Raw genomic sequence first — 14,729 nt, 5'->3', positions numbered from 1 at the left:
TAAACTGTTTTCTATATTTTTGTTAATTTCATTGCGCATGTGCTAATAATAAATTAATACGAAAAAGGGACTTTAAATATAGGCAGGTAACCTGTGAGTACAATATGACATTTTATTTTAATCTGTCCATTTTGGGGGGCGAAGACACTTTCTGAATACGTTCTTATTTGTTTGATGTAAGTAGAAAACACGGAAAGCACCATGTAGCCACAAATATGCCCACGATATACCGCAAGGTAGTTTAAAGGGAGCTGAATAAATAACAGGCCTATGTCCCCTTATAGACATACACCTGATACACACACACACACACATATATATATATATATATGTGTGTGTGTGTGTGTGTGTGTGTGTGTGTGTGTGTGTGTGTGTGTGTGTGTGAGAGAGAGAGAGAGATTTTTCCAACACTTGGAGCATACGTTGTGTTTTTCTTCCTCTAAACTTCCCATAGCTTATCTTTTTTGTTTGTTTGTTTCTGTTTCCAAAACAGGCCATTGCCACTTCTTGCAGATTGATTAAATCACATCTCCAGCACCAACAAAACGGGCTTAAGCTTGTCCAATATTTTCCCCTCTATATTTCAATTATCATTTTTTATTTCTCCTCATTATTTTTAACCCATCACATCCACAGCAAGTTCCAGCCTCTCCGCTCATTCTCCTTTTCCTCCCCTCCTGTCTGCCCATTTGTTGTGAGCTGTGTATAAATCTCTCTCTCAGGAGGAGTGTCAATCGGTGCGGTGTCAATCAGAGCCTCGGCTTCCCTTTCATCTCTCTTTCCTCCCAGTGACTGAAGAGAGAGAAAAAGGAGGAGGAGGGAGCACGGCTACATTACCAACACACACATACACACACTGGTTACATTACGCTGTGGAAGCGGTGCAGGAGCAGTGGGAAGTCGGGTCCACGGCGTTTTTCCACTCTTGCCTTCTTTTTTTGATTGTTTTCTGTGATTTTCTTCTTCTTTTTGTTTTTGCTTTTATCCCTCCTCCTCCGAGCAGCTTCGAGGATGTATTTTTAAGCATCACGGCGTCTCGCTGCGTTGCTTGTCGCCCAAGTATTTGCTTGTTTTAAAAACCCCAACAACAACTGCGTTTTCTTCCATTTACACATCCATCACTTAATTTCTTTTCCCTTTTCCTCGTCTTACTTTCCCCCTCCCTCCAACCTCTCCACACGCACACTGAAGGACGCTCGCAGCTCCGTCTCCGGGACCACCGAGGAAATATCTTCTCTCACTTTTCTAAATGTACTTTTTCACGTTGAGTCGTTTTTACGGGAACGCGGCGGTCGTCGCGTGCTGACTTCAAACAGAAAAAAAAGAAAGAAAGCGAGAGGGGAGAAAAAATGGTGATGAGATTTTAACTCGTGGTTTGTTCCCCCTTTTTATGCTTTCCTCATGACATTGAGGCGTGCACTGGACTTCTCATTCCGACTGCTTTGCATCTCACTTTTTTTTTAGTGTGTGAGTTTCAAGCTTAGTTAAACTCTCGCGACGGAAAAAGAACAGAAAAGAGGGGGAAAAACAACAACAAAAGGACGCCGGCAGCAGCCTCGCGCCTCCTGTTGCTTCAGTAAAAACACACCGGCAGTGTGCTCGCACGCCGCTTCCTCTCCGGGTGACTCTCCGGTGTGACACAGGGGAGGAGGTGGAGGGGGGGAAGGCAACGGTTCCCACTCCGTTTCGGTGGGAGTTTTTTTTATTTTTCCTTTTTCATCTTTCCCCCTCTCTATTTCTGTGTAGTTTCGGGACAGTGGTGGCACGCGTTGTTGTCTTCGGTTTTCTCGGGGAAGCGAAACACTTTGTGAAAAAATGCCCCAGTTATCAGGCGGCGGAGACCCGGAGCTTTGCGCCACAGATGAAATGATCCCGTTCAAAGACGAGGGGGACCCGCAGAAGGAGCAGATCTTCGCCGAGCTGAGCCACTCAGAAGAGGAAGGGGACCTGGCAGACATCAAGTCATCTCTGGTCAACGAGTCGGAAAGCAGCCCCAACAGCAACAGCCACGACGTGAGTAACTGCTGTGGGTTCACTGATGTGGTGGTGGGCATCCTCCGAGAGCTCCCCAGCAGAGAGGGAAGGTTAATAAAAATACAACTAAAAAGCCCGCAGGAGCCTTTAAAACAAAAGTTGATCCCTTCTAATTAATAATCTAGTTTTTTACTCAGCTTTGGTTTACCTGAATGTCTTGTGAGCAAAAACACCTCCCTTTGCTTAGTTTTGTAGACAAATCATTATTAGAGCTTTATTATTTATTGTCATTATTAATTCACAATTTCCATTTTATTTTCCTTTTAATTGAAAATGTAACTTGAGCTGTGCCACTGATATGGCTCTGATTCCTTAAACTAGAAAAAACAAAGATGTCACAGGCAAACACTCAGCAGTCTATTAACTGTAATCAATGCAGGCCTAAATTGTAATGTTCTGTTACAGTTATATTTTTCTTTAAATGAATGAAATTGCAGATCGAGCTAAATGCAAAAGATCTTGTATGAGATGTGAGAACTAGGGCCTTGCGAAGCTGCCTGTGACAAGCAGGGCTTGGTGGCTGTGCTGGCAGTGGTACACCCACAGCAGCTTAAACACCAGCACATGAATCCATTTAGCACACATGGCTTAAAACCTGTTTGCCAGCAATATTGTGAATTTCCTTAACATTCACAATTTTTAAAATTCTGCCTGGATGAAAGGATGCGGTCTTTTATTTCGTTTTCAAGATGTGATCTTCACACACTCCGGCTCATTCTGCTCATTAATTTAAAACTGTGCCTATAAATTATTCTTTTCAGTTTTTAAGGTTGGAATTGGAGGGGGGGGAGGGGGCTGAGTTGTATAATAAACATTTTTCTGCATTTGCTTTGTTCCATTTGATTAAACTGAAAGGATGCTGAGAGGCTAGATGGGTGCATGAGAAGAATGTGTGGATGTGCTGAATTTGTGGTGAATGTTAAATGGATTGAAAATCTCAGTGGAAAAATTATTCTAGATTAATTTTTAATGATGAAAAATTATTGCAGTTGTGCTTTATATATCGCACTTGCAAGATGGCATTTTTTTTCTAAGCAGGGGAGAAGTGACAGAGCGTGAACCATCAGTGATTTCTTCTTTTCCCCTGCATCCATCAAGCCTACCTTAGGATGCAGGCTGTAGCATCCCCATCATTTAAGTTTGCTGTTTTGCTATTAACCGTGGTGTTAATCCATTTTCTTTCTTTCTTTTCTGATTTAAAAAAAAAAAAATTCTACATGGCTACATCCTGAACGAAACTGTACGCATTCTCCGCCGAATGTCCTAGGGACACACGAGACAGAGGCTGAATGTTAATTAGGAATCCAGTGAAGTTCCCTCGCTCAGCTTGAAGCCATCCTGAGGGGTCTGAACTCTAAAAAAGAGGTCCCCTTCCCAATTCGGATTCTAAAAGAGAAAGGAAATGGGTGTTCAAAGTGCAGAGGATTTTTTTCTATTTTTTTTCATAAGCAGAAAATAGTCTGCACTGTTTCCCTTTTTTTTTTTTTTTTTTTTATGGAGCGATTTTATTTCCCTTTGCACACAGCTATTTCATTTATGACACAAACACACTATTTGAATTGAGAAGGAGGCTCAGACTGGAAGATGAAAATGAGAGTGGACCTATGGTACTGAAAACAAGCTAATTTGTAAGCTCCTTAAAGACATGAAGCTTAATTAAGTGGTTCTTCTGAAGCTTTGATGCAGGCTGCTCCATCACTCTTCTATAGATAGTGGTGTGTGTGTGTGTGTGTGTGTGTGTGTGTGTGTGTGTGTGTGTGTGTGTGTGTGTGTCTGTAAGCTTTCTCTCCTTTGGTGACAGGCAAAGGGACGATGTTTGTCCCAGCAATGTTTGTGGCTGTCTGACCACATCAGCATGTGTGTAACTGTGTTTGAATGCCTTTCTAATTGATTCTTCCTCTCTCTCCCCCCCCCTCTCCCCCTCCCCCCTCTCCCTCCCTCTCTCTGTCTTTTAATTTTATTTCTTTCTTTTTTTACAGGCAGCTAGACAGTCCCAAATACCGCAAGATTCATATCATGAAAAACACAGAGACCATCCGGAAGATGGTAAGAGACACAATCTGGAGCTTGTTAAATCAGCATGTGTTATAGGACAATCAGCACTACATTTATTTGCAATAAAAGTCCATTTTTTTTCTTTTTCCTTTTTAAATGTGGTTTGCTTTTGCTTTAGAAGATAAGGTGGAAGTAGTGGCCCCTCGTTTTCACCACGCGGAAGTGATGAAACTGTTGGTACTTCTCTTATCAGAGCCCCTGTTCCTGCTCATCCTAAGTCTAGTCAGGGCATGCTGTACCTTCATAAACACAGCTACCTGTTACCTCCCTGGTAGATGAGGGTACCTGCACAAATGGACATAAAAGAAGGAGCAAAAATATGCACTTATGGCAGCAGCCTAAAATTGAGCACAACCCAAAAGCAAAACTTTTGTCTGGCTGTTTCGTGTCGTGTTTCCTCAAATATTCCTGTCGTATCCCTCAGCTCTCCGGTTGCATTGTCGCATGCAACATGTTGCGTCCTCTTGGGGCTTGTTGCTCTCTGGCTATTGTAGTCTGACCCTGCTGCTGCAGGTCATTATTAGGGCTTTGAAGAGGAGTATGCCTCCTCTTTGTTCCCCTTTCACTCCTGAATGGGATCCCCTTCAAATCAAACACTGGCTTTCTTCACAACAAGATCTATGTTGCTGTCACATTGTATACCAGAAACAGCCCCAGCCCCTGCAGGCCTTATTACGCCGCGCACATTCAAGTGGCGAGCGATGCTGTATTGAAGCCTCTTGTGCAAAGCCCCCCCCCCCCCCCCCCCTCTCAGGTCAAAGGCATAGAGGAACAGTTGGGGCGTCTCCTGTTTTGACACAGTCTGTATGTTCTTCTAATTGGTGCTAATTGGCACAGAGGGGCTCCATTGTTCCGCTGCATAATATGACCCGCCTCTGTGAGGCGGAAAGAAAAGGCACAAACAAAAGGCCGTGGCAAAATAGGGCAGGGGTTAAATCAATCGACAGCGATATCATTACTACATCAAAACAGCCAAGCCAACTTTGTGCTCGGCTTTGTTGTTGCTGCTTATCGAGTTTGTTGATTAAAATCAGCCATTTCGAAGATATGACTGTAATTAAAGCTATTGAATCTTTGGCTAATTAATCTTTTACTGGTGTTTGTGCTCTCTGTGCAAAAACACAGCGACCGACACGCGTTTACTTTGTTTGTTTTTAAAAAAATGTTTTTATTAGGAAAGCATCAAGACATGTACAGTAAAGGCCATCCGTACCCGGGCTACCCAGGTTACATCATGATGAGCAACATGAACACTGATTCCTACATGAACAATGGCTCCCTCTCGCCGCCCATGCCCAGAACGGTCAGTACCAGCTTTTTTTCCTCTACACAAGTCAGTATTGCAGTTTAACTTGTATTATTTCATGATGTGAAATGCAAACTTAAGCTTGACGCGTGTTAGTCAGCATATCATTTGCCTGTGAGACAAAGACGAAATTTTCTAATTTTACGTTGTAAGAATATAAAAAATTATGTAGTTATGAGAAAAGTAAATAATTGACAGTCCTGAGTGATGAAATGAATACAAACGCAGGGCATTTTTAGAGAGAAATTCGTGTTTTTTTTTTTGTTTTTGTTTTTTTTGGATGGGTTAAAGCTTTTTTTTATTTAGTTTTTTTAATACTGTTAAATGATAGTAGATGTTAGTAATAGTTTGGAACTTCTGTTTAATTAATTAGTGCTAGTGGGAAGGAAGGCAAAAACAAAAATGATGGGTAACTTTAAAACACCAGCAGAGATTTAACTGCCAACTTTGCACCTGCTCAGATTTAGTCCAGGCTCGGGACAAAATTTCTCCTGACAAGAGAAACTAAAAAGCAAAACTGATCCTAAATTAAGTTACAGTAATGTCACGTATCCTGCTAATGTCCTGTAAATGAGTGTGGTCAGACTGAAGGAGCTATTGCTTTACCTACCCGCAGACTGTCAAAAGGTTACCAAGAGGCAGCAGGACATGCTGGTATTTTGTTGTTGCTGTAGTTGGTTTGTTTTTTTTTAACTTATGACATTTTCACAGTGATCCCAGAAATAAATCAAATGTATGTATCAGACGCTTGTAGATGAGTGCAAGACTTAATCAAAAGTGTCACCTTAGAACAAGATTAGAGTTTTCAGGACCTTTTTTTCTTTTTTTTTTAGTATTTACCATTTATGATGTATCAGCTAAAAATAACCTCATTGATGTTTTTGTAGCTGTGACTGCTGGTTTCTGTTTTTAACCACTGCAAATTGAGAACTTCATATTGTCGATTAAGTGAAATCTGTGGTTTTTGAGTTTTCGCTTTCAACACTTGCATTTGCATTTGGCATTTGTGTGTGTGTTTTAAATTTAGATGTATCAACACAACTAAAAAGATATTTTCTGCTCTTTTTGAGATAAATAAAAAGTCCTTTGCCAATGTGGGACGCTTTTTGTGGTGTCTCTCATGGAGCGTTGAAAGATTTATTACAGAGATTTCCATCTTTAAGCTTTTGGGTAAAATTGACTCAGAGTTGGATATCAGCAGGTAAATCATTTTACAGAGTGATCTAATTGGTGGCTTTAAAATAAAATTCAAACCATTTAGTTGCGAGAAAATAATTCCTGCTAAAAAATTCAGCTCAGCCCAGAATACTTCCAAGAGTCGATTAAGAGGATTTAAGGAAAAAAAATCAGATTTCTCGGTTTTCTCGTTAGAGGCATAAACCTTATTTCATCATCAGGATAACACCACGAAAATATTCTCTTTCAGTGTTTGTGATGTTTGATATTTGTCTCGCCGTTGTGTCGTGCTGATATCCGCCCCCTTGACAGCTATACGTGACCACTGAAAACCAAATGGCAGCCATACTTTGCGAACGGTCTCTGTGAGATGTACACTATTTCTCATCTTGTTAAAATCTGAAGTGATGCATGCCTACATGACTCAAGTAAACCCTCTAATTAGCCCAGCAGAACTGAGGGAGCCAACATCACGTCTCTGGGGCTACCCTGCAGAAGAGCTTATAGTACCGTGTTAGGGGTGGCGTGTGTTGCAGATATCACCCCTGTGACGGTATTAATTTCAGGCCAGCTGCAGGTCTCTGACTGGCGGCTTCCTGTGTCTGTCCCGTTTGCAAATTTCTCCTCAAGACAGACATAAAACACAGGGCGCACGAGCAGCTGTCCGGTCTGGCCCTGCTCTCCTCACGTCTCTGCAGCCAGCTTCAGTCTTGTCTACGGTGTGGCGTCTCTATACGGGAAACGCTCAGTTGTTGTGCTTTTGCAGTGCGTGCGAGTCGGTTTCATCAGGGTAAAGTTGTGAAATGTGAGCTCTGTGTTGTTGTAAGAATTGGTTTTTGGAAGCAGATGTGATTGTCGGGGGCAGATGCCACATGCTGTGTGTAAAGGATCTTCATTCACATGCAACTCTATCATAGAATGATGTTAAAATTGCAATGCTTCCTCCCTGCCAAAGTTGCAGAAGGTGAAAGTATATGACATTGTGGATCGGGGGAGATTTTTTTCAGTTTACAAGCAGGATAGTGCACAAGCGGTGTATGTTACCTTCCAAATTCTATTTTTTTGGCTTGTTTTCTGGTAGATTTTAGCTATTATTTTATTGTATAGCACAAAGCTAAAAGAAAAACTCATAGAAGTCTGTATGGAGACCAGCTGACTGTGTGAGAGGAAATTACCCCTCACTGCAGATGAATTAGGCCAGGCAGTTAGGCAGTATACTTGCTGCCAAAACTTCTAAAGCCACGCTTTCATTTCATTTACCATGGCTGCTTTTTTTTTTTTTTTTTTTTTCCAATTTTCCTCCTTCCCTGTCTTCAATAAAACGGTAGTCATTTTATATACGTTTCTCTCACTTATCCAATAAAAAGAGCCAAGGCTTGGTGGAGGGATCACGGAACATGAGTCCTCTGGCTTTCTCACTGATGTCAGCTTGCTGCCTCTGCTGCTGGCCACCGCAGCCACAGTATCTGCAGGCCTGGGATCGGTTTTCACTGAGATCAAAGGCACATTCTCTCTTTCATTCTCTTCCATCCCCAGCCCCATCACCGCCCCCAATCCCAGTAGTTTAGATTGATTTCCATTGACCATGACATTCCTGCACATGCCGTCCAGTCACGACGGAGCTGTTGGGAGTTGCTGATTGTCAGCAGATTTTAGGACTTCCAGCTTGATAAGCTGACTCCGGCACAAGAGCTTAGAATTTGATGTGTGATGATGCCAGTTCCCCATACGTGTGGATTTAAAACAAAGCTAGCCAACTTAAGGAGTCATTTATTTGTTAAGTGAACTTGCAGCTTTTGAAGATTTACAGTTTACAGTTCAATGCGTAAAAGTGTAAGGACTGTAATCTACACCTTGGTGATCATAAAGCAACAGAAACTTGAGTTTCTGGTAAATGCTAGTGGGAACTGCTGTCTAATTTGAAGTGTGTATTTTAAAGCGATTATCACATTTGTCCATATTGGACGGTTGCTCATTACCTTGGCTGTGATTATAGGCATACAGAAAACCAGGTTAGTGGGGTGGTGGCAAGCTTTTTTGTTGACAAATTTGGCTGATTTACAGCTTTTTATTGACTTTTTAAGCTCAGTGGACTCTTTGATATGAACAAGTGGACATGTTTTAAAGGAATATACTGCATGTGAGGTCTTTTTCAAAGAGGCTCTTCATTCTAACGCTTGACTTGTGACATGTCGCAAGTCTAGAGGATACAATCTTATCAGTTTCTGCTGACCCAAGGATGATGTGGATGGGAGTAAATCACACAGTAGGCTTGTTTTATACCCCTGATCTGAATGTATTTAATTTTTTTTTAATTTACAGTTCAACTGTTTAACTTGTAGCACAATATTTTTTTTGTATCCTTTTGCCTAGGGATAACCAGCTCACTAGTTACCCAATGTCTCCACTCTGAGAAGCCCTGACTTAAGGAGACAGAAGCTCACACACATTTTTATTTGCTGTTGCCCACATCAGGATTCTTTATTTTTCTCCCATGAACAGCCTTCCTGAGCACTTACAGAATCATCTGATAAGGCGAAAAGTGTTTTTCCTGCCTGGAATAATTTGTATTTGTGCTATTTTAAACCTTTACTGTGTAAAAACTAGAAGGACTGTCAAGAGCAGTAAGGACCTTCATTTGCTCAGTGTCTGCATCTGTACCTTGACAAATAAGATTTTTTTTTTTTGCAGTTTTGGTCAGAATGATCATAATATAAAGTCTGATCTTCAAAGCAGCACGGATGTCATCGCGCCAGGTTTGATGTGTGAAAGACGACGCACTCGGCGCTTGCTTATCATTGAATCTGTTCTTCTTTAGTCTCACAAACCAAAGCTGAGATTTAGAGATGACAGCTTCTAAAAAAAGATCGCAGTGCATGTGATGGGCAGCGCATATTTTTAAATGACCCGAAATCATTTCTCAAAGCATGCTGCTGTTGTCACATAAACGCCCTCCCATTTGCAAAAACTCCCGTTCTACACGTTCTTTTTTTATTTTTATTTTAAAGTTTAAACAAATCCCTAGAACCAGTGAGCCCACGGCATTCTGCCATATTCCCTTTTAATAAACGTATTAATGCGTGCTTTGACAAGATAAAAACGCTGCTGCATGCTCTTAGTTTTAACATGTTGATAGTGCAGACGTAGAGTACCAGGTTTTTCCACCTTTTAGTTTGAAGATGTGTTTGCGATCTCCAACTGTGAGAGCAGTCTCGTGAGTCTTGGGCATCAGTTTGAAGAGAGAACTGGATAGAATCACTGGGTTTTGTTGCTGCGGTTGAGGGGAGGGGAGGAGGGGGGTTTAGAGATCTCCCTCTCTATTGCCGTTCACTCCTTTTTCCCTTTGGACCCTCAACTGCAAGATCCTCGTGGCGAGAAAAGAGGGGGCGAAGGGAGTGCAGCGCTGCACTTTCCTTTGATGTAGTGGGAACGTGACGGATCTGCTAGCCAGTGTCTCGCAGCGTGGAATCACTAACCCAGGCTTACCTAACGGGATTTGGTAGGACCGCTCTGGTATCCCTCAGTGCCATGTGTGTCCTAAGCTCATGCCCTCAGCACTACCGTGGAAGATCCCTGTTAAAGAGAACACTACATTTACCAGCAGCCTTCCATGTCCACAAATAATGTTCTAGTTGGCAGCTTATGGCACCTTGAGTAGTTTTCTTTAAGTCTCACAACAGACTGGTCATGCTTTGTGAAATTTACTAGAGCTCAATGTAGCATTTTTGCCTTTTAAGCAGCTGACCTCCATATGATTATCTCACTGTCAGCTCATCTAATTTTCAGTACACTGGCTTTAGTGTGATGCTGTGCATGGTTGCATATTTAGTGTGAAAGTATAGAAAACACAACAACTGTCAGAAGACAGATTTTTAGCACCAATCTGGCAGCGTATGCATCAGAGCCACGCTGACATTGATGCCACATCTGCTGTGCAGATCCATCACGCAGTGAAATATGTGTGAACACATCAAGAACCACAGCAGGGACCTCACACAGAAAAAGCGCTTTTTTTCCCGTAGTGTCATAGTGTTTTTATAAACTGTGCCATTTAATTGCCAAGGTTTCTTCCTGTTCTCAGCTCGTATGGCGATGGTGGTTGACACATTCGTTCCATATGCACGGCGCTAATGATGCCATGTGGTTGCAATCACCTTATCTGTGTTTTCATCTCGTTAAATGAAGCGCAGCAGTGCAATCGTCTGTTGGACCAAGAGATGTGGCCTTCTTTCCTCTTTCCTTTTTTTCAAGATGAATACCAAAAAGAAGACAATCAAGGTTGAAGTTTCTGGATGATTTATATTTCTTGGTAACGCAGCAGCCTGCTGGTTGATTTGTTAGGTCTCCTGTTTCTGTTTGTTTAAATTCTCAAATAAAGCTGTGGGTTGCTTTTTTTAAGGACTTGTATGACAATCAAAATAAACATGTTTTATGCTGCCTGACTAGCACGCAGGAGGCAGGGTATAGGATCACCACTACACAGTGTTTACCTGCACTACTCTCACACTGGCACAATCAATCGCACAATCACACACATCACACAGACTTAGTGCTGACGGGTTACGAAAGCGTACAATGACCCATGTGGCTGTGCTGGGCATTTGCCTTCTCACATTAACCCCCATTTGTTAATATCTAGAAAGGATCAGCACTGCATTGCATCTGTTTAATTTGAAAAAAAAAAAAAAGAGTGGGCTGAGTGATCAGTAGATATAATAGCAAACTTGTGACTTTGTTCTGTTTCCATTTGGAAAAAGCCCACCAATGACAAAGGTGAAATTGTTAACTCTTCAGAACCCTGAAAAGGCGTCTGTGTCAAGAGAGGCAATCTGGGAGCGTCAAGGTCGTGAGCGTCACATGCAGGCACGCTCTTGACACACCCTGTTTATGTTTATTTTGGGCACGTGTTCTTGCTCAAAGCAAAGCACTCATAGATGATGACACTTTCTTCGCTCCCGTTCGTCCCGCTGAATCGGATGAAGCTTAACCAATCAGGCAGTTCCGCCTGGAGCCAACCAGCCAGGCTTCCATAGCCCGACTGCAGCTCAAACCCTCAGCACCTGCTCAGAGGGCTTCACTCTTCACTAGCAGTCTGCCTCTGATCTCCTGGGGTCAATGGAGGGCCTCGCCAAGGTTGTCCCTCATGCCCAGTTCTGTTTGAATGGTCTGGGTGTGGATTTCCTGTAAGGGTGGATCAGAAATGTAGACTAGAGGGCAGTGTGTGTGCATGTGTGCAAGAGGTTTTTGTTTTTTTGTTTTTTTTTTCTCGTCAAGTTGTTTTGCAACTGTTGTCACTTTTGGTTATGACTGCATAGTTAAAAGGGGTTAGTGGGAGAAGTCTCTGGGAATGTTTTTTGGAACTCAGTGTCGGCCTGAATGAGCTCGAAATGAAATAACATTTCCGAATCAGTCACCAAAACCAACTTTAGAGCTGCTTGTTTGTTACATAAAAAAGTGCGATTTATAAAACCCTACGGCACAAGTTGAGTCTTTAAAGCACTGATTGAAGCTTGGCAGAAGTTCCTTTAAAAAAAATGATCACAGTACCTCACTGTTGCCTGATATAGCCATAAAAAATGAGTTAAAAAACACACACACATGAATAGCTTTATTGACTTCATCCCGACAGCTTGTAGGGTCTAGTTGGTGTAGGCGAACAGTGTTCCAACTAGTAAACTGCAGGAAGGGGAACAATAGGATCACAGGAGTGAAACATGGCTACAAATCCTGCCGGCTGCGTCCAGACTTCAGAGAAGCTCAAACAGCCCTCACTTTGTCCAGCTAAGAAACAGAGCTATGATCAATAGCTGCTCTGTTGTATGAAGTTGGTCAGTCCCGGGCGTGCTCTCGCCCTCCTCTCCCCTCCCTTTTTTTTTTTTTTTTTTGCTGTTTCATATTTTTCAGAAGCTCATTATTTCTTTCTGCTGTGGGTGTGAGTGCTAAAGAGGCTCACACATGCAATGTGTATCTGACAGCGCTGAAATATTAATGGTCCCCAGTGTAGGAGGTTGGTATAGGGCCGACATAGTTACAGTACAAAGGGTGCCTTCTTGCCACCAGGCTTTATTAGCCGAGCTATTAAATGAATAGATGGATATAGCTTGCGCTCTTTTTCTTCGTGCCTCCTTTTGTGTTTTCCGAGCTAGACATCAAACCACTTTCATTTCGTCTTAACTGTTTCTGACGCACACTAAAGTGCTGTCAGACGACGCGCGCGCACGCGCGCACACACGCACACACACACACGTGAACTATTGAGTTTTCTGTGGGAGGACAAAGAGGAGGGCTTTGCTATCAGTTCATTTTGTGTGGTCTTGGTCATAAAAAACACCCTACTCTTTGACTGTGAAAGAGAGGAGGGGGGAAAAAAAAGAGCCTGTCTTTAATTTTTGGGAAACCCATAAAAGTTTGTCGCTCCTTTCATATCGGCAGTGGAATTGAAAACAAATGCTACAGTCTCCCCCCATCTCCTTTGAACTAGCCAATTATGGAGTTGTGAAAATAAAAATCAGTCTGTAGATCTCTTTACCCCCCTTTCTTTCCTCTTTGTCCCCCCCCCCCCCCCTTCTCTTGTTCAGGTTCGTTTTTTTTTTTTCCCCCTCTCTCCTCCCCCCCCCCCCCCTTGTTTTTGAAGAAACCGAGGGGGGATCACTGATGTCAAAGTCAAAACCAAGAGCATTAAGAAAACTGGCGAAATGCAATACAGCTGCAATCCAACATGACGCTAGAAAATAGGGCTGAGGAGCAGAAAGCCTCTCTCCCGTATTCCCAGGGCGCGCAACTGCTCCCGGCCTTGGCTTTGATCTCTTCAAAGCCTCCTGCCTCCTACTAGATGGAGAGTCTTGGCTGCCGCTCGTGAGCACTGGAGAGAGGCAGGCAGGCAGGCAGGGAGGTGGTGGTGGTGGGGGGTGTTTGGCTGGGAATGGGGGATGTGTGGGGGTGGGGGGGGGGGGTCGTCTTTTCCTTTCCAGGGCTGAAATCAATCACGGTGCCGAGGCAATTATGTGTAATTCAACCCCAGCCAGATTAGTGACTCTTGTTACCTGAGCGACCAGAGCTCTGTAATCTGTGAGACACACCGGCCTCACCGGCAAAGGAGTAGCCAGGAACAGGCGAGGGCACTTGAGGGGAGAGAGGAGGGGACCGAGTAGGGGGGTGGGTGCTGAAAATCAGGCTGCCATGCTGCTGCCCAGCAGAGCAGAAAATCAGGGCACAATGGAGTGATTACACTTGCAGATGTAGCTGTATTTATGACGACGTGGACAGAGGGGAACGGAGAGAATGAGAAGCGCTGATTGCCATGGAGCTCGCTAGTTAGTGCGCTAACCAGCCAGGTCCCTTTTTGTGTTAAAACATGTGCGTGATGTCACCTCTGCTATGCTTCGGAGTCCTCCCCCGCCCTACACCACCCCCCGCTTCAGTGCCATATCTCTATCCCTCATGCCCTCCACAGTGAGCTCCGCCGAAATGCAAGCTCGGCCAAGGCTCCTGCCCCAGGCGCCCAATTTACTATGGCTGGAGAAAAACTCAGTGGCCCCAAGTCACAGAGGAAAACAGCGAAGCAATGAATGGTGTTCTTTTCCTGCTGCTGCAGTTCGTCTGATCTCTGCAACAGTTTCAGTGTCTTAACACAGCGGTGTAACAATTTACGCCCTTCTGCTTTTTCATTTGGCTCAGCGAGGAGATTTCTACCAATTATGCTTGCTCCTAGTTTAGTCAAATCTAGGGCGGGCTCCGAGTTTCAACCTTGCGACTAGTACTGCCTAACCTGCATTAAGATGTTATGTATTCCTATTTCCCTTAATAATCTGTGAGGTTTTAGAAACCATTAATTAGATGGTTAGACATTAAAATTGCAGATTCACTTTTTTTGGAGGCGGGGGCGGTTAATTGGAAATATATGACTGCCCTTGCTTTGAATCCTCCTTTGCACTCTGTCTGTAAGCGCTGATGTCACAGGGATGAGAACAAGGCTTTGTTTTTTTCCCCAGCAGTCACTTGATGCAGGATGATGAAACCCACAAAGATATCTAGCAAGAATGTGTTTGTTCATCTGATGAGCTCGCCTTGTGCTCCATGTTTCTTTTGATCATCGGACAGCTCGGCAGTGATGGAAAGCTCTTATTTTCCTCATGGGATGCGCGCATTAAATAAATTA

The 14,729-nt window shown here is 43.2% G+C and overlaps 1 protein-coding gene across 6 annotated transcripts in view; it reads left to right on the top strand.

Moving 5' to 3' along the window:
• Positions 1 to 444: 444 nt before the first annotated feature.
• Positions 445 to 14,729, top strand: part of lef1 (lymphoid enhancer-binding factor 1) — a 43,336-nt gene continuing 29,051 nt past the window's right edge. For 2 of the 6 annotated variants that reach the window (XM_085161937.1, XM_085161936.1), the window contains exons 1-3: positions 445 to 2,013; positions 4,014 to 4,080; positions 5,265 to 5,392. In XM_085161937.1, coding sequence (XP_085018063.1) covers positions 1,816 to 2,013; positions 4,014 to 4,080; positions 5,265 to 5,392 — 393 coding nt within the window. In that variant the 5' untranslated portion in view covers positions 445 to 1,815. The remainder of the gene's footprint in view (positions 2,014 to 4,013; positions 4,081 to 5,264; positions 5,393 to 14,729) is intronic. The other 4 variants (XM_085161935.1, XM_085161941.1, XM_085161939.1 and 1 more) reach the window with 4 other exon arrangements.

This window comes from Neolamprologus multifasciatus, chromosome 6, assembly GCF_963576455.1.
Source record: "Neolamprologus multifasciatus chromosome 6, fNeoMul1.2, whole genome shotgun sequence".
Taxonomy (NCBI): domain Eukaryota; kingdom Metazoa; phylum Chordata; class Actinopteri; order Cichliformes; family Cichlidae; genus Neolamprologus; species Neolamprologus multifasciatus.
This window is presented reverse-complemented; position numbering and strand designations above follow the sequence as displayed.